Here is a 22,192-nt window from a genome sequence, read left to right on the forward strand (position 1 = left end):
ATAAAGGCTCTTTTCTCCATGACTAAAATATCCCAAATGCGCAGCACCAAATTTTGGTCGTGTGTACAGTTCCAGTATATTACAAATGCAGTATTGGAATAAACAATTTTTGTTGTGCTTAAATTGATAGGAAAGTACATTTCTGCTGAATTCAGAATTTTATTCACTGTAAATCTAAAAATATACTCAAAACCATATGGAAATATGGAAACCTTACAGGTGACATGATGATGAAACCAATAATAAGCCTCAAACAAACATACAAAAAAAGAGACAGAAATACAATCATAAACTATTTGTCCATATAACATACCATTCAGAGTTTGTTAATATACTTACTTATACCCAGCCAGGTTACGGTCAAGAAGCGAAATGGATGTGACACCTATATGACTCAGATTTGTATCAAATAAAATCAGTATTGCACCGTGGTGTAATTTGCACTTAATGAGGGTAAATTAAACCCTTTGCTTTTCCCAGAGTAGAACACATAGAGCTATTACCAATGCACCACGCGAATTGAAGTGTTTTTCGTGCAGTTCCTCGTGAAATATTATTTAGTATACTTGAAATGTGTATTTGCCCGTGCACTAAAAGCCACTACTTCAGTATACACCAAAGAATGTAATATTTTGCACGAAATTGTTCAAAATCAGCACAAAGTGAGGTATTTTTTATCATATTTTTTTACCGAAGGAAACAAGTATAAGCACATAGGATTACACATATCAGTCACAAACGATTACGCAGCCATATCAATCAAAACCAGATGCGCACGTTACAAACGAGACAATATCCCAGAAAACATGTGAAACGATCGCTGGTATATATTATAAATTTGACAGTTATACAAATTGTGTCATTTTAGCAGTGTAAAACATTTGTTGATGTAATTTGCATAACTCTGTATATACGCAGATATCCCAGCATAAATATCTTTTATTAGATAATATCATAAGTACATTGTATAAAGTTACAGCTATCGAGGGCATGTTACCGCAAAAATCAAACCCTTCGTTCTTCATTTCCCAGAATGCACCAATGGCGCAATTGCCTGTAAGTAAAGACACATCCGATCAGCTGGATGTTTCCAAGCATTTATGCGCCAATGTACATTTAGGGGGAATCACAAAAAGAGCATAGCGCTTTCTGTTCATCTACTTCTGATAAATTAACACAATGGTGATAAATGACATAATTCACATAACAACAACAACAAAAAATAACCAAATAATCGACAGGCAGTGGCAATGCCTCATCATTGTTTTAAATTAGGAGTAGAAGCTAAAATCTCTTATATCCTTATACATAGCCCTTATACACTTTCCGTCATATGTATAAAACAAGCTGGGTTTACAGCGAAACATCATTTTGCCACAAGTCCAAGAAGCAATCATGAGGTTTATAGAGACCACTTTTGAAATAATACTACTAACTTCTGTTTTGGAAAAATAATGAAGGTAATTTTGAAAAACAAATCGACCACTTTTAGAAGCAAGTTCCACGTCTGGAAACAAATTAACGAATTAGGATACAAGTGATTGTTTTATTTCAAAATTGGTAAATTTGTTTTTTAAAACAGAAACTTATTTCAAAACTGGTCAATGTTTATTTCAAAAGTTGGTTCTATTTCAAATCTGGCTGGTATTTCAAAACTTGTTTCTACAATGTTCTAACTCATATCCGGCAGCGACTTAGAAGGAGGTTTTGTCTTGTACAATCAATGTCGTGGTTTTCTCCAGCCCCGACTTTCCCGCCACCCGTGTAAACGAGGGACGGATTCAAAATTTAAAACCTCTTCACAATGCTTAGTTTTGATACTGGAAGTTGAAATTTGGACAAATTCGTCTTAAGACAATTTTAATGAGCTGGACAAAATTTTGATTTCTACAGCCGAAAAATATGCTTTTAAGAACGAATATTTCAAATTTCGACTTTAGTCTGAAATGACCTGGTGCAATCGGCTCCTCGTAGGTCTCTGTCTTGCATGTATTTAGAGATGAAATACTCATGATTGAGACGTAAATCACTAATAAACCACATAAATAAATAAATCTTTAAAATGTAGTTGATGGAAAAGAATCGCCCAAGTCGTTGTGGATGGGCTCACATGAACAGTTAGACAAACCTCATTTTATGTAAACTGACGAGAATAGATTTTACCAGCTATACGTGTGATCACTTGTCGACTAACACATTTTGTCGTCAATGCTCTGCTTTCACTCTGTGTTTTCTTTTATAATGAACATTGCTGTAAAACTGTCTTTTTTGAGTTATGTGCGAATAAATTACTCAGTTATTTACAGAAATAGTGCAAGAAGAAATTACATGATGTTTGTCTGAAAACATGTGGGGTAAGTCACGAGCGTGGAATAAATTTGAGTTTGATGCCTTCCTTTGCTCTAAGCACGAGCTCTGGTACTATGGTAACGGGATGCGACTCGTCAAGCACAATCTTGAACCTATAAACATCAAAGCAGAATCTTTTATTAAATGCGGTATACGTACTTGTATTTTGCAAATAAATTTATCGTTATTTGGCTTATGTTAAATCAAACGGATTTGTTTTAAGAGCCAGATTATTAAACATGCACCTCTCATCGAGCAGATATTTGTAGATATTCACTGCTGGGGCCAATTTCACAAAGCCATTTCTGACTTAAGTCAAAATTTGAAATACATTATTAAAGCTTAGTTTCGGGATTAACACCTTAACATTTTGTCCACCTTATCAATGTTATATTAAGAGAAACATGTCCAAATTTCAACTTTCAGTACCAGAAACCAAGCATCATAAAGAGTATTAAAATTTTGGCATTTAGTCGGAAACGGCTTTGTGGAATCGAACACAGGTCATTCCACACAAAAGATTTTGGGATAACTGTAACTATCAAGACAATGCATTTTTGACATGTATATCATATACATATTAAACAGGATGTACCGGGGATTTTTGGCAAAAATTCAATACTTGAGTAAGTGAGTGCTTGGAGTCGTAGTTAACAATTTTTCAGTCATATGACGACGAAGGAATCATTAGAGCGCATGTAATGCGCCTCCTTGTTGCAGGATGGATTTCCACCGCTCTTTTATCTAGTGCTGCCTCACTGAGACGACTTACCGAAGGCAAGTAAGCGGCCCCGCCCGAGCCATTATACTAATACGGGTCAACCAGTCGTTGCACCATCCCCTTCATGCTCAAAAGCCAAGCGAGGAAGTTACAACTTCCTCTTCTAAGGTCTTAGGTGTGACCCGACCCACGTTTGGCCTTGGATCTACCGCCCCCCGCAGCGCACGCTCTACCAACTGTGCTATTGAGGCCGGCTTCCATAATTGATAAGCAAATCAAATTTCTCTCTTTACCAAGAATAGTTCAAATTATGTGCCTTTCAATAATTTTCAGACTCGTACTTGAATTATTTATAGTGCAAGTTTGAAAAAGTTATAATGCGAACCCTCATGAAGTTTGGGAACTTAATAGCCCGTTTCCAACGTTAACACGTTCATAGACGAGGCTGACAATTTGTAAAAGGTAATTATTTGGGCTTTTCTAAAATAATGATAAAAATTCTAGAGCATTTGCGTTCATCGACTTTTTGTGCCAAAAACCTTCGGTATTGCATGTATAATCCACAATCGTTTTGTGGAAAGGGACCCTACCCAACAGAATCACTCACAAGTCTTACACTTGGAAAGAATTGCACTCACTTTTTGACAATTCGGCATATAACCACTTTTTCTTCGTTAAACGCAAAGTTCTGTCCTATACAATTTCTGAAATTTAAGAACACATGCATGGATGTTATCTCGTGATGCTCACAATAATCCTAGGTCATTAAAAGTTCCAAACCAAGCAGTTCAAATTATGTGCTTTTGCTTAAACCACTGTTATCAAGGTGACACCCAGAGGCCTCGCTTGTGTTTGAGAGGCCTTAAATTTACATCGTCTAATTTTTTTTATTTATTTATTGTTTTGATTGGTGTTTTACGCCGTACTCAGGAATATTTCACTTATATGACGACGGCCAGCATTAAGGTAGGAGGAAACCCACCACCATCCGCAGGTTTATGACAGACCTTCCCACGTACGGCCGGAGAGGAAACCAGCATGAGCTAGACTTGAACTCACACCGACCGCACTGACGAGAGACTCTTGGGTAATTGCGCCCCGCTGGCGTCCTAACCCCCTCCGCCACGTCCCGCTCCCTCTCAAATTTTAACCACGAGGCTAAGATGGGATGGATCTTGGAGATTTAGTGACTTCTCAGCACCACTACATGGACATTAACGTATAAGTAAATGGATAATCAATTGCAGTCTGACGTCAACTGAAAGCCTAATGTGAGCATGGCACATCTGGGTCTTAAGGCACGTGTTCTATTCTCAAGCACTGGTACTACCAGTCAGAGAGAATTATCGCACGTTTGAGCAGTTCATTTATGACACATGAGACTTAACATGGACCCAGACGTAGTGTCAAGTCGAAATCTTCAAAAAAAAATGTACAGAAAAAAATAAAACTGAGCTGTCGCCAAAAGTCACCAGTGATGAAACATAGAAATAAATCGCCATTTATTTTACACTGTCACGTGTACATTACCAGTTCTGTGCACGTGTTCGCATGCGTACTCAAAACATCTGCCACAATGCCGTATCCAAGTAAGACAACCTATAGCTCTCGCTAACAGTCTAGGTGCGCGTGTACCGGAAACGAGCATTTAAAGGGATGACTGTCATATTAACGCTTATAACAACTCATGTATTTAAAAGCTAAAGTGTACTGGTGGGATACCGGAAGAGTTATAACGTGTATGGCAAATTAGATATGGTTTATCTATGGCATTTCTGTAGCTATGTATTGGCCGAGTTGGCGTTAACATCAAATAGGCACACCACAAACAAATAACTGCCATCGTAATCGACGAAGCAAGTTTATGTTTCTTTATTTATATTAGATTGGAGTTTTACGCCATACTCGAGAATATTTCACATGCGGCCACTATCATGGTTGAAAGGAGCCGGGCAGAGGGGGGAACCCACGGCCATCCGCAGTTTGCTGCAAGACCTTCCCACGTACAACTGGAGAGGAAGCCTGCATGAGCTGGACTTGAACTCACAGCAATCCCATTGGTGAGAGGCACCTGGGTTATTGTGCTGTGCTAGCACGCTAACCTCTCGGTCACGGAAGGTCTGGAAGGTTATGTGTAAATATCGCTCTCCATTCCATGCACATTTAAAATTGTTACTGTTTCGTCAGAATTTTTCTGATTTTGGGCGTCATTTGTTGTTAGGACTTGTTTGCCTCATTAACTCGATCGGGCCTGTCAGCTTTATAGTTTTCGCCACAATATCTCACGAAGGTTCACACATTGCTGGATTCACCACAGCTATCATCCGATGACTTATTTATGCCACCACTTAGATGATATCTTGATTGCCCTATCCACGTGGCACACACGTTGCAAGTGCAATCCTGGTCTTTGAAAATGAATTTGTAGATTCCCTTCTGTCTCCCTGATTTAGGGGCCTTGATGATAAAACGCGGTCGACGGCGAGCGGACACACAAAAACACTTGTGTTGTATGAAGTTTCTTTCCAACAAAAGTCTTGTCATATTTGAACAACTCTATCTTGTGTTGAATTAACACAAGGTCTTCTGTTCAAAGAATTGAACACAAGGTGCGTCGGATGTTACACACAATATAACAAAGGTTTTTGTTATACCAAAACAAGTGAGGTAGATATGCATAAATAACCTCATTCTGGTTCAACACAAGTTTGTGTTTCATTATTTTATATGTTTACATGTACTTCACATTTATTTCAAATGAAAGACAGCACCTGACTAATGTTTATGTCCACTGAAAGACTACCGTTCAAAATATCTTAAACCGGCATTAAATATTTTTTTAGATTTTTTTTAACCCAGTACAAATTTAATGAAACTTCGTCTTGACACAGCTTCAGAACGTCACTATTATCTAGAGCAGGGTGACGTCACGCTTACTCTAGCTATAATTTACAAGGAACTGGAGCGACGCAGTTTAAATAGCCTGGCTGCAGATGCACGGCCTCGTTCAGGAGCGAGCCTTCGGAAGGGATATGGTGGTGATTTTTAAACGTTTACAAAAAATTACAATAGGACTGTGGTACAGCTAGATTCACGCTCAATTCTGAAACAGACAGAAATTATTCTAGGCACTACTGAGGCTGATGTAGGCATTCGACTACCGCTGGATTTTATTCTTCAATTTTGTAGCGATGGCTTCTAAGATGAGAGCAGTGCTGACCTAGCTATTGCGGATGTTGTTACAATCAGTGGTGACACAAAATTCCTTAATAAAACAACTCACAAAAAACAATCGGTAGTGAAATAGAAAGCGCCTAGTAACGAAATAAAACCACTAGTGAAATAAAAATTAACCAGTTATGAAATGCCAGTCCTGAAGTAAAGAACAACCAGTTGTGACATAAAATGAGATTTTTTCATTACTGGCTGATTTTGCTGGTTTTTATTTCACTACTGGGTTCTCCTTTAGCGGTGAGATGAATTTATTGCACCGAGTATTTTACAAAGTGAATCAATTTTCCATTTCCAGTGAAACGAAAGTTCAAAAAGTTGAAGCTGTTACATGGGCGTTAACGTCCGCGTTCAACACCCGTTCACGCCCGTAGTACGAGATTGCATAAAATTTCACGAGATTTCACAGCATGTCATGAATTTTTAAGAGACTTTGGGAGATTTCACGAGATGTGAAGATTTCATAAGGTATTCCGAAATTTTGTGTGTCTCATTTCGCATACGTGTCTTGTGCGTTCCTCTTCGGCGAATGCTTTCTTTGTCAGGAGTGGTAGTTTTGTGTAAGCGATTTTGTGTATTATTTGATTCTTGCCCCTGTATTGTAATCTGAGGAACTGGTAATAAATGCTACAAAATTCCGAAACAAATTTTTTGCCGAAGGTATAACATATTTCATTTCCGCTGTTTGTGCAGTGTATCAATAACACAGTGATTGCTGAGAAATCAATGTGACTAGAGTGACTTCCGAGTGAACTGCAACGTCCGAACTGCGAACTCGCTGTACGATTTGCACATACTATGGGTCTATAGTCAGTAATCAAAGAAGTTGAGAAATAATGAAACGCCGTTTTCACGTCCAAGATATTACTTAATATGTTTAGTATCTAACTCGAAATGAGTTGATTTCTTAAATCTTGCTTCAACTTCGCTGTTTGTATTATACATGTATAATATGATAATATAATATGCAGGAAACCAAGAATAAAGTACATGCACTGACGACAAAATATGAAGAGTTGGGAGAGGATGTTTTACAAGTTGAGTAATGTATCGCCTGGTCCTTATAATGAACAAGAAATGTAAGTAACTTCGTCTTGCATAATACAAATCACAAAAGAAGAAAGTGTGAATAATTTGAAACAATCTAATGGATGGGCTGCGATTTTCATCAAAATTGTGGTTTTACCCGGCTCATCTTGCTTCTTTGTCAGGCAGCACGGAATGGAGCTCACACGAACCACCCCACCCCCCACCCCCTCCAAAAACGCGCACTGTTAAAGTGGATTAGTCCAAATAGAGAGGGCTGAAAGGTTACGCCTGCCTCTATCAAACTTACTTGTGTGACTTGGCGTGACGCTTTACAAAATAAATATTCACCAAAGGCCCGTTCACTGTATCAATTAGTTGTATGCAACAAATTGTCATGTGTAAACCAAGAAATTGCGGCAATTTTAAGTGTATGCAACACGTTGCATGCGAGTTGCAACAAACAGAATCGGCTCTATTTTCATCCAACAAGTTGTACGTGTTAACCAATGAAAAAGCACCATCGGATCACGTGACACCTGTCACATGGCAAACAACACGACGTCAAAAGTAGGTTCGCTGAATCGCGGTTTGAAACAAGAGGACACTGAGAGGTTTGTATTTGGTCCAACGTATTCAAAGAGATATCACTGGAAAGCCGCTTGCTGCGTTCATGGCCAATGAAATGAAGGGCGAAAACGCGAAGCAAACAGTCGCGATGGGCGTAATATACACTGATCAGAAACGTTTCTAAAAGTAATTCAGCTAACAGCCACGAGTTACCTTAATTACCCCTTTGCGATCGATCGTGCTTGTGCCGAGCCGATTACAGTAGCGGTTGAAATGGACATACTTAAAGAACCAGTTGGTAAGTTCAATCATCTCACCCCCGCCCCCATGCCACCAACTACACCATCTTAAGTTTGTGGGCGCATGAAGCATACGAAGATTGTCTTTTGTCACATGTATTATTCTTTATTTTGCGTATGAGTTTATATATACTTTTTTATTTTCTTTATGTTTTATTTGACGAGTGGAGAAAAACATGTCATTTGTGTAACGCGACATGAAACTTTTGGTCATGCTGAGTATATAAAGTTTTGACTATCATCCAAATAGGTTAAATAGCATTTTATGTTCCAGCAAGAAATATGAATGTTTGTACTACACACTGCGCCTGGAAAAGGTGTTATCAACGACTTTTGCGTTTAGGACAATGTTGTCTGTTTAGATCGGCACCTTGAAGCGTTTTTGACTAAAACTCTAATTATGATAACTCCATTGATCAGAAACATGACTTCCCGAGCTTTTAGCTTCACGTTGTCGATAAACTTGGCTTCTAAACGATTTGCAAGGAATGATCAGTTATACTTAATTTAGCCTGAGTAGTTCCATATACTGTACGTTATATATGTATATATAAAGTGAAATGTGTATTGGCCTTTATATGATAGCAATCACGTGGGAATCAAAGCAAAACTGATGATGGTCGAACAATGTCTCTTAAAGTGGAAGAAATAGAAAACCAGCCGATTGCACATGTATGTTCTTGTGCCCTGCTGTGTAAGGCGAAAACGCTATGGATGTTGGGACGATATAATAATCGGTAACGCTTTTGTTTTTTTTCTAAAAAACAACTTAAGTTTGCAAAATGTACAGTTTGTACCAGCTTTCAAGTTTTTGTGAAAGGCACCTATGCATACCAAATTTTAAATTATTTTTCTTTCCAAAATATTTGTAAACGACAAACGCCAGCGAGGGGAAAAGAATCAATACTTTAACATAAAGCGTCAGGACTCGTGTATCTAGATATACGATTGAAATTCGATACTATCTTTTCATTTTATACCTTGGTCCGGCTGAAAACGGCACGTAACAATACGGGTCTCGGGTTAGGAAAGTCTCTGACATAAACCGCTCGGGTCGAAACTCCTGAAAAATCAACGTTTCATGCAGCTTTTAGCAAAATTGCTCATTACGGTATCGGCAATTGTAAGCTAATAAGATAGTTGATAACCCTATCTTTATTTACCGTTTACCTATACGTGATTTAAGATTTTACTCATTGATACACTGATTTGATTTAACTGATCAGCCTTATAGGTCCTACTCAAAAACATTTCACTTACACGACGGCGGTCATGCACCATTATGCAGTGGGGAAAATGGACAGAGGAAACCCACGAACATCCGCAAGTTTTCTGGAAGATCGGATAGGAAGCCAGGGTAAGCTGGGCTTGAACTCACAGCTTTAATTCCCTGAGTCATTGCGCCGCACTGACCACTCGGCCACAGAGGCCCCCTTTATTCATATAGGCCTACATATACTCACTACTGTTCAGATGTTATTTGTTTGATTGGTGCACTCAAGAATATTTCACTTATACAACGGCGGTCAACATTATGGTGAGAGTATCCTCTATCTTTCGTGCTTGTGGAGCAGTGATGTTATATGCTACCATATAGATGTGCAAACACAGCCTTTAGGCAGGAAGACCTTACGCCCCATTTAGGACTTTTCGCCTTTACGTTGGTCTTTCATAGCTTGCAGTAAGGTACATGTAAGCTCTTTTAGATTTTTCCCCTCTAATTCTCCCGACTTACACAAAGAGCGGGATGTTTCACTGGAAAGGGTCAAAGGGTCGAAAGCTTTGAACTCAGGCAGTGTTCAGGTAGAAAGATTCCCGCTTCCATTTCGTTTACACTTTTTGTGTATAGTTGTTTGCGCTATTATCTTCAGTAATATAAATTTGCATATGTCAAGTGGCCCTACCTCAGGGTTTTCCCAGACATCCGCATTACGATGGACCAGCATGATGGCCAGTTGTAGGACCATGCCTGGTGGGATCGTCACACCATCTATGACACATGGCTTTGTCGTCTGACGGGAGACAACCGGGACTGGCGGATACACACGCAGCACCTCCTTCAGGAACAACGATGTATACTTCAAGTTAGAGAGGTCGTTCCTAAAACACAAAAAGCAGCCTATAAATATTTTTGATTTTTCATGATTCAAGGCGCCATATAAAGTGACATAATGTACTTTTTACCTGGAGTCTGCTTCGCAAAACAGTTTTCACTTAGAATTAACTGATACTGATGCCAACCTACCTCCATCCTCCCCTTTTAGTGTTAATGCAGCACTTTAGTCAAGCACCATATCAAATGTGACGTGATTGACAAGGAAAGCTGTGATTGACAAGGAAAGCTGTGAAAAATATGATTTACGGTGTTGTGAAGTGGTTGTTAGTTATATGTAAGACATTAAAGATGGCTACATACAAGGACATTCCAGTAGTTTCACGTGCGCATGAAGTGAAGAACCATTCTCTACCATTCCAGATACGTCCTGTCTCCTAGCAACTCGTCAACTTCTTCCCTGACCCTCTCCTGCATATCCGGGTATTTTGCTAACGCATATAATGTCCACGAGGTGGCGCTGGCAGTGGTGTCATGACCTATTTGAGCAGTACGAAGTGAAAGTATATAGAAAATCATGTACTCTGACGAGGAAAAGAAACTATTTATATCAATTCTATTGTATTTATCGGTTTTCCGTGGATTTACGCATGTGCATGTAAAATGAAATTATCGCATTTTAAACCATCATTGGCAAATATACCAATGTACACAGTCAGTGTATTCCGAAGTACAAAGGTTTACAGGATATATAAAATACATGTTCTTATGAATAGGAGACCCTTGGAGAGTCATTGACCTACCTTCAAACAAGAACGTATCGGCCTCAGCACGAATGTCTTCCGTGCTCAGCCCAACTCCATGCTCGTCTTCAGCAGTCAGCAAAATGTCGAGAAAATCCAGATGGCTCTTTTTGGGAGCATCAGGATTTTTGTCCTATTTTACATTAAAACATTTGGTGTAAGCAGTGATGTAAGCTGAAAAATTGTGTTAGTTTCCTTTCAAGAAGAAAAATATGTTATAAGTATAAACAATCGTGTCAGCTGAAACAGGGAGTGCTATATTTTGGAATCCGTGAAAGTTAGTTATACGTTGCTTAATTTCACGACAGTGGATACCTCTTATTCATAAAATTTTATTGACTTACCAGCATTTCTTTTCTCTCCCGGATCAACTTCTCGCAAAATGTGTGAACGTAATTCAGGTGCTGTTGATTTTCTCTGCCGAATTTGCTCAGTGAAAAGAAGAAGTCTATGTACAAATGGGGACGCCTGTAGCATGATGGAAGAACGCAATTGATAACACGAAACTATTTGGCTGAATTTAATCATCGCATATAGGAACTACTCAGTGTTGCTAGTGATACACAGTGTTGTGGAAAAATGCACATCTACATAATTTTGTGTACCAGCAGTACACAGTGTTGTGGAAAAATGCACATCTACATAATTTTGTGTACCAGCAGTACACAGTGTTGTGGAAAATGCAAATCTAAATAATTTTGTGTACCAGCAGTACACAGTGTTGTGGAAAAATGCAAATCTAAATAATTTTGTGTACCAGCAGTACACAGTGTTGTGGAAAAATGCACATCTACATAAGTTTGTGTACCAGCAGTACACAGTGTTGTGGAAAAATGCAAATCTACATAATTTTGTGTACCAGCAGTACACAGTGTTGTGGAAAATGCAAATCTACATAAGTTTGTGTACCAGCAGTACACAGTGTTGTGGAAAAATGCAAATCTACATAATTTTGTGTACCAGCAGTACACAGTGTTGTGGAAAAATGCAAATCTACATAATTTTGTGTACCAGCAGTACACAGTGTTGTGGAAAAATGCAAATCTACATAATTTTGTGTACCAGCAGTACACAGTGTTGTGGAAAAATGCAAATCTACATAATTTTGTGTACCAGCAGTACACAGTGTTGTGGAAAAATGCACATCTACATAAGTTTGTGTACCAGCAGTACACAGTGTTGTGGAAAAATGCAAATCTACATAATTTTGTGTACCAGCAGTACACAGTGTTGTGGAAAAATGCAAATCTACATAATTTTGTGTACCAGCAGTACACAGTGTTGTGGAAAAATGCACATCTACATAAGTTTGTGTACCAGCAGTACACAGTGTTGTAGAAAAATGCAAATCTACATAATTTTGTGTACCAGCAATACACAGTGTTGTAGAAAAATGCACATCTACATAATTTTGTGTACCAGCAGTACACAGTGTTGTGGAAAAATGCAAATCTACATAATTGTGTGATTCATGTGCCACATCCAAAGTGACCTGTGTATATATGTGTGCACAACTGATACACATGTCACTGTTGATGCGCAAATTTGTACACAATCGTTTTAAGCGAGTATTAATAACGAACAGTAACTAATTATCTAAAGTCAATGGCATAGGGTAATAGAACTTGATAAAAGAGCACGCCGATCGGAGGACGCATGAAAGTAAAACTTCAGCTCAATAAATAAAGTACTGTAGTCGTGAAGTTTGTTATTCATGGTATGTAATACGCACACAGAGCATTTGCGATGAAACACCCCCTTGTGTCATTGAGCTTTATATGCATTTAATACTTCAGGTCAATACATATAGTACCTTTCTAAATATTACCATTTCACATTTACTTTAACATTTATTACAATACACTTTAAGATACCGATTCCTAACATTTTGTTGAACATTCTAATACACAACACGCCAAGTCATGAAGTTTGTAATTTACGGTATTTAATATGCACACAGCGATGGAACATTCCCTTTGCGGTATTGCGCTCTACGTGTGTGCAAAACTTGAGCTCAATACATGTAGCGCTTATTAAACACCACCCTTAACATTTGCTGAACATTGCTTTCCCTGTTACTGAATGGCATGATCTAACAACATTTAATACCCTTGTTCACATAAAATTTTCTCTAAAATGACAAATCTAGACGAATTATTTACTATTTAAGCACACGTGAAGTTAACAGAAAAAAATCGTTGGTGCAATATTCACGGAAGGACATCTGTACCGATCTATATGGATTATGTCGCCTTACGTCTTAGGCCAACACCCAACCACACATCAATAATCTCTTTAAATCTGGTGTAACCTATAACATATAGATTTGCTATTGTCGCAATCGTCATGTGCCGACATCAGGCAGCGGATAAGAGAACCACGAGACCGTTTTACACGAAGCAACAAAGGTTAATTCAAAAAAGTGGAATAAACCAATGAGGGTTGTGATTTTGAATCGCCAAAATTGTAAAAGGGCTACACAAAGGTTTCAGTACAAAGTTATTGCACTTACAAATGTCCTCTCCAGTACCAATCTCGCCAAGCGCCTGACAGCTTTAGCATATGGATGAAGATTTTCTCTACAAAAAAGACAGAAATCGAAATGGATATATTGTAACGAGTTGATTACACCTGCGCCTGTTGTTTCAAAAGACAATTGGTCTGGATTAAAACCCTGATAGTTGTTTTAAAGGATAAAACAGGTTTTGATAGTTAGGCCTGGGTTAAATTTAATGCGCTGTTGAACAACCGACAAAGTCTTACATTTAAAACAATATAGCATCCATAAGATGGCCAAAGTGACATTTCCAGGATTGTGTTCATCACAGAATATTTATTTATTTATAAATAAATGGTGTTTTACGGCGTACTCAGCAAAATAATTCATTTATATATCCATCCCAACGTTTATGAGTACAAGAAACCGGACAGAACCCGAGTGGAAAAGCTCGCGTACCTCATCAGTTGGATTCGAACTCTTTTACCCAATAGTCAATTGATAACAGTTTGGCAACTTAATCAGAATCAAGTAATCACACTGTAGTCGCTGCTTTGCCTTAACTTGCCTTGTTTTTTTCACTATTCAGTACATTTTGTATCAAAATCTGATACACAAAAATATGCGGCGGTATCACAACAAAACAAAAGACTAGAACTTGGAGAGACGAGAGTGTGATACGTTAATTGGTTTAAAGTTACATGTAACTCTTCAAAGACACAAGAGAATCTAAGAGTCAAGTTTCTTATACCACTCAGGCCAAAGAGGGGCGTTTCAGTCGATAATCGCACGTATTTCCAATACAACCTAAAACACCCGTTTCCAAGGAATATGTAAGAAATATTATAAATAATACATGAAGCTGGAAGTCAGTAAGAGGGAAAGAGTCAGCAGCTCTCAGTTATGCAGAGAAGACATTCCATAGTCCAGGCATGACACACAATTCAAATTTCAAGTTCGCAGTCCTGGACAATTTACAGCTCGAATCCAAATAAACGTATGTCAGTTGCGCTTCAATTGCAGCTGTTCATTAAAGCAAAATGTTGATAAAATACAGTCCATATACAGTCAGGGCAAAGCAGAATTAGATATTAGCTGTGTCACATAGATCGCTGCATTACATTAACAGCCTTGCCCGGGATCCCAAGGAGGAAGTAGTCAATACAAAACACATACCCAGCGTCTTGGATGTTGTCTTTATAGGAGAAGGCACACTGTAACATCACATCTAAGGTGTACAACGCCATGTGATTGAACACTTCGATCGATTCCCCACTTCTCGACATGTCGTTCCAACTTAGCCTGTTAAACCGATGTGACACGAAAATAGTTATTACTTATCTGTGGTTTTTACGCCGGATTCGTAATATTTCTCTTATACGACGGCGGCCAACATTATGGTGGGAAAAGCCGGGTAGAACCCTCAGGTTCTGCTTTAAATCTTAACGTTAAACCCCATGAAGACTGTTTGTCAGAGGTGCGTTGGGTGACAATCTGAATAATGGGCGTTGTCAAGCATAATTTGGCGGAGTGAGATAAATGTTACGTAATGTCTAATTGACTTCATTTTAAGTCCTACTTTTTACAATGCCATGTTTTAAATCGTTTTTAAGTTTTGGTAGAAAACAACCATACAAAATGAAATTTATTTTATTTCTAGTAACCATATGGTCTCACGCTAGTACGGCGTCAGAGTTTAATGTTAGGAAATTTTGTTATAAAATAAGAGAAAAAAGAGAAAGTTTATTCGCAGCACTATAGGCTTTGTTTCTGCGTGGATTTTGCTCTAAATGCTGATGGGACTGCTATGGTAACGCATTACTCTTCACCCCCATTATCCAGCATGCCAATGGTTTTGAATAGTTATGACGTCAACCGAGGCATTGGAGTATATGTCTGAAAAACGGGCTTAATAAGTTTAACATCATATATTTAGAAAAAGTATTCGAACTGCATTTTTCCTTCAATAATAGAGACTTATCAATGTGTAGAGCATTTGCTGTTACCTGTCACTGACTAAAGGCAAATTATAGTGAGTATGAGTGATTTTAGAGATAGCCGATTAGGCGATAAGTTAAGAAAAACAACAGTTTATAGCTGATTCATTCTGCTACGCTAGCACTCTCCCCACTCGGCCAAGGAGGGCACGACATGAATATGACCCATGAGAATAAATTTCTGAAGGGATTGCAGTATAAGATGATTCTTATACAAGAAAATGTTTGTCATCCTGCTTAGATAAGCCTGAATATAGCTATAACAATGTGTTACATTACATCCATCGGCTTATATACAGGTAGCAGGAACTTTCACGTACAGTTTAACATATTGTTAGTGTAAAACATACCAGAAGGACGTCGGCAGCCTCGTTGTAGATCGTTACGTACGGCCTCAAAACGTTAAAATGGAACGCTGACGTCAGTAATTTCCGGTTCCGCTCCCATTTAGCGCCACTGCTGATCAGTAACCCGTCTCCTGATGAGCATAAAAATGGAGGCAGAGTTAAGAGGCGACATAAAGTTTCCTCATGTAGAAAAGCGAGGAGTTTTTCGATGCTCTTTATTCCAATGAATGGGTTCTGAGATTTGAAGGTGTTTTACATCCTCTGTCACATCTGATGAAAAGGGCCTATATTATAATTCTTAAAAATGTTTTCCCAGAAGAGATGATCATTACATCTGGAAAAACATATTTTACAGCTTTGCAGATGTACTATTATATTTTATATATCCTAGGTGAAAATCAATAAAGCCAAACCATTGCCTGCAATTGCTACAAAGTGTTACATTCATAATTAACATTGTACAAAGGCCTATAACCGATACGTCCATGAAAAGGGTTATTTAGAAATCCAATTATTACTCCCGCGTTGCTTCACCTACAGAAGTCCCACTTAAATTGTACAACGATTATTTAGCTTACCTAACCAGGGTCTGAGGAGGTAGTAGTCGAACCTCATTTTGGTAGCTTTGGGTTCCGCTGTTTTCATCACATGTTTAATCGTATCGGAGTGAACAAGGAATAAGACTGGTTGTAAACTAGTCCGCCAGGTGGCGAAAACTCGGTTGTTATCGCGGGCCATTTCTAATGCACGGCTGATCATATTGTCAATGCCTCCTGCTCTTGCCTGCATACAAAAATTCCATTTTTGTAAATTAATTAAAAATTAAATTTAATAAAAAAAATGATACCAAAACTTCTCAACTGCAGTGAAACAAGACAGCATTTTGAATATTTCTAACCAGCTAAAACAAATAATAGCGCTATCAAGTTTTTTTACTTAATCCTGCTGAGCCATGCTGCTAGGTTGCTTATAAACTGCTGTTGTTTAAACATTTATATGAATAGTTAGAAGAAAAAAAAACCGAAAGAGGTGAACTGACAAGAGGCCGTTTTGCACCAGTTATACATGCAACCATTTGCCTACCATGACACTGTCGTCGCTGCTCTGATTTTACTTTCCAGGCTGTAGTATTATTCTAAACCACATTGTTCAAGGAATACCTCACATTCAATGTGCTTGATGTGTGCTTCATTTGAACACACTTCGGCTTCTGTGTATATGGTACACAAAACCAGCGAGTTGGGGTGTCGCCTTCGGTACTGATCAATACAACGCACAACTTTCATATCCTATAATGATAAACTACGAATTTTCAAACCATTAAATACATGATGAAGCTTTCAACCAAACCATGTCTGTCCTTGAAAAACCTAATCAGTCTTAAAAATAGTATTGTTGTCTGTCTTTTGACAACTACAGTGTAGTCCAATAAGAACACAGAATCCGTTATAAGGATTAGTTACGTACATGATGCAGTGTTCCCCAAAACCAATGTCTCTCCTTGGACGGGAACTGTAATGCTGCTTTCCTCAAGGCTCTATATTGAATGTAGAACGGTACGATATGGTATAAAAGCCACGTGACCACTGCACCCAGAATGAGACTGAGCACACCCAAATTAAGGTTGACTTCCATGTTTGTATCTTTAGGACTTGACACTGTCCTAACTCTGAAAACATAAACAATTTACCTTGTGTTATTTCTTTATTTACCTTCTTTATTTACTATTACGACGGTCATCATACTTACAGATTGGGAAAACCGATTGGAGGAAAGCGGTAGTCCCCCTTTTTCTTCAAGTTCCGGTAATGGTCAAATCAATAATTCCGAAATAAAGCACAGCTGTCCCTTGAAGGCATTCGCAGACTACCAGAGATTCGCTCTCTTCTGGATTGACTCTGGTATCTGGTGGTTAATTCGAGTTCAATTGAAATACATGTGGCATGTGTCGACCATTGAAGTGCTAGAACAAAGGGGCTGCTGTGACCAATCAGAGTATCGTAAGTGTGCAAACTTGGGGTCACATGATCACATGACTTAGATATCTATGGCAACATGTGAATGAAGGTTACACATGGGAAATTGGGTCCAAGATTTGCCTTCGAACTGAAGCGTGAAGGAGCACTGACTGGATTATACTGCCACACGGACATTTTAGGTTGTTGATACACTATACATTTCTGCACTATTATCTTGCACCTAGTTAAAATATATCAGAATTTTGCCTGTTTTGGGTAGAACTGAAAAACTCAACAAGTTAAGAATAACCTGCACAACTGAACCGAACTACATGTAATGTTCAAAACAATCAAGGGTCCTATTGCAGCGCAGCAAAAAAGAACGTCAGACTTTGTGAAGGTGCTAGATGGCCAAGCGGTCCGTTATACTCATTGATGTGAATGAACTCAGGTGCTGGACACCAGCATCCGGAGTTTCCCTGTGGCTTTACGTCAGGCAACTTGCCAGATGCGGCTGTTTCAGTCTGGTTTGCTTGACGTGCTCATTTTACATGGTCCATAAACCCAACCCCGTCAAATAAGTAAAATATTGTCAGCGAAATCCGTCTTTATACATGACGGTCATACAAGTAAATGGTTAACTAAATAAACTATTAATCAACATGCGTTAAACGAAGCTACAGTCAACTAGCTAGGTGAACTCACAAGTGGCCATCTTTAGCTTTTACAATTCTTCTGGTATACATACAATTTACTAAGAATTATCTCACGTCCAGCAGGTTAAACGACAAGGCCAATAGGCAGTACTCGGGTGATCTTACAAGAAGATCTTACATAAGATCATGGGGCCTCCGTGGCTCAGTTGGTTAGCGATCTAGCGCAGCGTAATGACCCTACCCAATTTAGTCGTTGTGAGTTCAAGTCAAGCTCATGCTGGCTTCCTCTCCGGCCATACGTGGGAAGGTCTACAGCAACCTGTCGAGGTTTTCCCTCGGGCTTTGTCCGGTTTCCACGCACCATAATGCTGGCCGCCGTCGCATAAGTGAAATATTAAATGTAAATATACTATAAATAGACTCAATATTCTTGAGTACGGCGTAAAAGAACCAATCAAATAAATAAATAAAGATAAATAGACTCTACCGGACTGTAAGCGTTGGGGAGAGGCTGCTGGGTTATTGGGCCGTCCTGGCCCGCTAACCCCCATCGGCCGGTGAAGTATTCAGTTATGCACACTATATATAGGTGGGAGACAAGCCGTTGCCAATAAACTGAGCAAACGGCGACACAAGCGTCGTCCACCACTTCATGTCACCATGGCCCAACGAACAGTTCTTGTAACTTAAAGTTAAGCATCTTAACCACTCAGTGACAAACTGTATTGCATGAAATAATGCAAAAAAATGAGATTTGGCCTGTTCTAGAACATATATTGTATGGGGCCTGTTTCAGGCGCCCTTTAATATATTGTAGCTGTACCCTAGGATAGGGTGTCAACATAAATCACAAACACACGTATTATTTAAGAGTTATCGCCCCTCCGTTTTCGCTACTGCAGGACATAACACTTTATTTATTTATTCAATTATTTGATTGGTGTTTTACAGCGTACTCAAGAATATTTCACTTATACGCTGACGGCCATCATTATGGTGGGAAGAAACCGGGCAGAGCCCGGAAGAACCCACGACCATCCGCAGGTTGCTGGCAAACCTTCCCACGGACTGAACCAGAGCTGGACTTGAACTCACGGCGACCGCATTGGTGAGAGGCTCCTGGGTCATCACGCTGCGCTAGCGTGCTAACCACCTGAACCACGGAGGCGCCTACACATTATACTGATCAGATAAGCGTATGGATAAAAGGAAGGGTCAAATACAATCGAGTACCCGTATAGACCGTATTCTCACGGATACACCTGGACGAACCCTGAAGCATGCGCGTGTACATACAGTTAAATAGTGAAGACTTAACACGGTCACTCTGAGCCGAGTAGGCCAACCAATATAAAAATGACCACATTAAATCTGCTGTAATTGTGACTGTGAACGATGAGGATACCACAGCTAGTTACAACTCATGGGAGAGTTATGTCGAATCTTGTTAGACTGACCGTGAACAGTAGACCTATAGTCAAAACCTCCTAAACTAAACCGACTAAGGCTTAGGTAGGGTTGACTCATAATGCGCTTGGCTGAGACGGCTAATATTACTAAGGCCTTTACACAATAGCTACTGCTTGCCCTAGACTAAAGTGGGTACCGTACGTACTTGTTTGCGTACGATGTTGAAACTACCATAGATGTAATCTTACACACAATTTCTGTTTTACAAACAACACTTACTTATAGCAGACAACAGCAGACGGCTGAGAGGGTTTGTGACAGCCCACGATTTACATCCGGCCTAGTTCTTACCCTCAGTCTTTTCAGGTCAAATGTTGAATGATTAGTTTAACACTCTAAAGGGAGGTAAACGTGTTCACTGGTTAGAGTGCTTGAGTGCTTGGGGTTTAACGTCGTACTCAACAATTTTTCAGTCATATGACGACGAAGGAATCATTAGGGTGCATGCACGTGTAATGTGCCTCCTTGTTGCAGGACGGATTTCCACCGCTCTTTTATTTAGTGCTGCATCACTGAGACGACTTACCGAAGGCAAGTAAGCCGTCTCGCCCGAGCCATTATACTGATACGGGTCAACCAGTCGTTGCACTATCCCCTTCATGCTGAACGTCAAGCGAGGAAGTTACAACTTCCTCTTTTTAAAGTCTTAGGTGTGACTCGACCAAGGATTGATCCTGGATCTACCGGTCTCACTGGTTAGAAAAATCTGTCGGGAATGTAAACGTTTGTAAGCTGAGAAATCTTAAATTCGTCATTTTCGAAGACAGGGAATTTACTGCGGTGCATATGCCATACGTTTAATTTTGTGTCTTATTTTTCTTTTCTGTTTTAACATTTATACCTTTATCGGACTGGAGTTTTCTTTTAAATAAATTTTGTATTTCTTTTGTTTTAAGTCTTGTTTAGACGTTTTTTTATTCGGGTGTAAAGTCATGCGATCGTTTCCTTGCTTCCGTGAGGCAAATGGCTGCTGACATGGAAGGTCGGTGTTGGTCAATACATAGTCGGGTTGCTGTTATTTACTAAATAAATAAAACCCTCACTAATGAGTACAGGCCTAGCACAGACAAACTGGAATGTCGGCATTCCACCAAGGTGATAACCTAAAACACAGCTCTCTCCCCCCCCCAAAAAATCATAATACCACAAAATCTCAACTGAAAAAAGCAACAGGAAACAAAACTAATGAAAAGAGAAAATGATCAACATGAAACCTGGTAAATATATATGATATATGCATTTATGAGCCACAAAAAAGAATTTTTTTGTCTGAAATATCGATGCATATCAGGTCACAGTAAGCAAGACTTAACTTTTTGGTCCCGCGCAAGAAGGAACGAGTTAAAACCCGCCTTTGGACAGGTCTTGGTGATAATCGGCGGGCCGTTTGCGCAGACTAACGTTCGCTGAAGACCACACCAATGGTGTCCATATCTGTACATCACACCAACGGTAATATTCATCACTAAAGTCAAAAATCGGTGGTCTACGCCGGTCACTCTTGCTTCCCCCACCCATAAAACTAAACGTCATCGTCTCTGTGAAAAATTCTCGAGCATGCTCCAAAGCACAGAACAACTAAAAAGTATACAAAGTAATAAAGATACTTTTATTTATTTATTTGATTGGTGTTTTACGCCGTAGTCAAGAATATTTCACTTATACGACGGCGGCCAGGATTATGGTGGTAGGAACCGGGCAGAGCCCGGGGGAAACTCGCGACCATCCGCATGTACCTTCCCACGTATTGATGGAGAGGAGGCCAGCATGAGCTGGACTTGAACTCACAGCGACTGCATTGGTGAGAGGCTCCTGGATCATTACACTGCGCTAGCGGGCTAACCAATTGAGCGACGGAGGCCCCCAGCATGGTTTTACAGAATAATTATAACGTGCGTGTGTTTATGCTGAGGAACAAAGTGAGATACTGTATTCCAGGTTTTCGCGACAAGACAATACAATCACCCTATGCATCAGCAGACATTAAGTCATTAAGTTGTTGTTATATACGAGCCCCAAAGCTGTGCAGATAGTGCCGTAAATAGTGCTGTGAATTTAGATAAGGCTCAGAAAATGACATATTTATTGAGGCCTTTGAAAGCATTAAAAACTGTATACGTGTAAATGCGTCAGAATGAAAATGAATGCAGAGTGAAAATGGTTGTTTTACAGTACCTACATTAGAACCACAGGAGTTGATTTTTTAAACTCCTAG

The 22,192-nt window shown here is 39.3% G+C and overlaps 2 protein-coding genes across 2 annotated transcripts; both read right to left on the reverse strand.

Moving 5' to 3' along the window:
- Positions 1-272: 272 nt before the first annotated feature.
- Positions 273-11,507, reverse strand: LOC135467619 (cytochrome P450 4B1-like). The gene is made up of 7 exons (XM_064745397.1): positions 11,397-11,507; positions 11,053-11,185; positions 10,665-10,788; positions 10,101-10,296; positions 9,177-9,259; positions 3,709-3,774; positions 273-2,462 (listed from the first exon to the last, which is right to left on the reverse strand). Exons 1-7 carry the CDS (start codon positions 11,400-11,402, stop codon positions 2,360-2,362), a joined length of 711 nt encoding a protein of 236 aa, XP_064601467.1. The 5' UTR covers positions 11,403-11,507; the 3' UTR covers positions 273-2,359.
- Positions 11,508-13,525: 2,018 nt separating this feature from the next.
- On the reverse strand, positions 13,526-20,237 carry LOC135467620 (cytochrome P450 4F2-like). The gene is made up of 6 exons (XM_064745398.1): positions 20,197-20,237; positions 17,361-17,562; positions 16,472-16,676; positions 15,897-16,024; positions 14,726-14,851; positions 13,526-13,631 (listed from the first exon to the last, which is right to left on the reverse strand). Exons 2-5 carry the CDS (start codon positions 17,526-17,528, stop codon positions 14,747-14,749), a joined length of 606 nt encoding a protein of 201 aa, XP_064601468.1. The 5' UTR covers positions 17,529-17,562; positions 20,197-20,237; the 3' UTR covers positions 13,526-13,631; positions 14,726-14,746.
- Between the last annotated feature and the right edge of the window lie 1,955 nt (positions 20,238-22,192).

Source organism: Liolophura sinensis, chromosome 6 (genome assembly GCF_032854445.1).
Source record: "Liolophura sinensis isolate JHLJ2023 chromosome 6, CUHK_Ljap_v2, whole genome shotgun sequence".
Lineage (NCBI taxonomy): Eukaryota > Metazoa > Mollusca > Polyplacophora > Chitonida > Chitonidae > Liolophura > Liolophura sinensis.

What these genes read in the sequence shown, in the direction of transcription:
- LOC135467619 (XM_064745397.1), bottom strand. An exon ending in CGATACGTTCTTGTTTGAAG is followed by an intron (nt 10,789 to 11,052) that starts GTAGGTCAATGA and finishes CTGCTCAAATAG; the next exon opens with GTCATGACACCACTGCCAGC. An exon ending in CCGTTTTCAGCCGGACCAAG is followed by an intron (nt 3,775 to 9,176) that starts GTATAAAATGAA and finishes CTTAAATTTCAG; the next exon opens with AAATTGTATAGGACAGAACT.
- LOC135467620 (XM_064745398.1), bottom strand. Translation starts at nt 17,528, where the DNA reads ATGGAAGTCAACCTTAATTTGGGTGTGCTCAGTCTCATTCTGGGTGCA. An exon ending in CCTCCTCAGACCCTGGTTAG is followed by an intron (nt 16,025 to 16,471) that starts GTAAGCTAAATA and finishes TATGCTCATCAG; the next exon opens with GAGACGGGTTACTGATCAGC. An exon ending in AGGCTGCCGACGTCCTTCTG is followed by an intron (nt 14,852 to 15,896) that starts GTATGTTTTACA and finishes TCGGTTTAACAG; the next exon opens with GCTAAGTTGGAACGACATGT.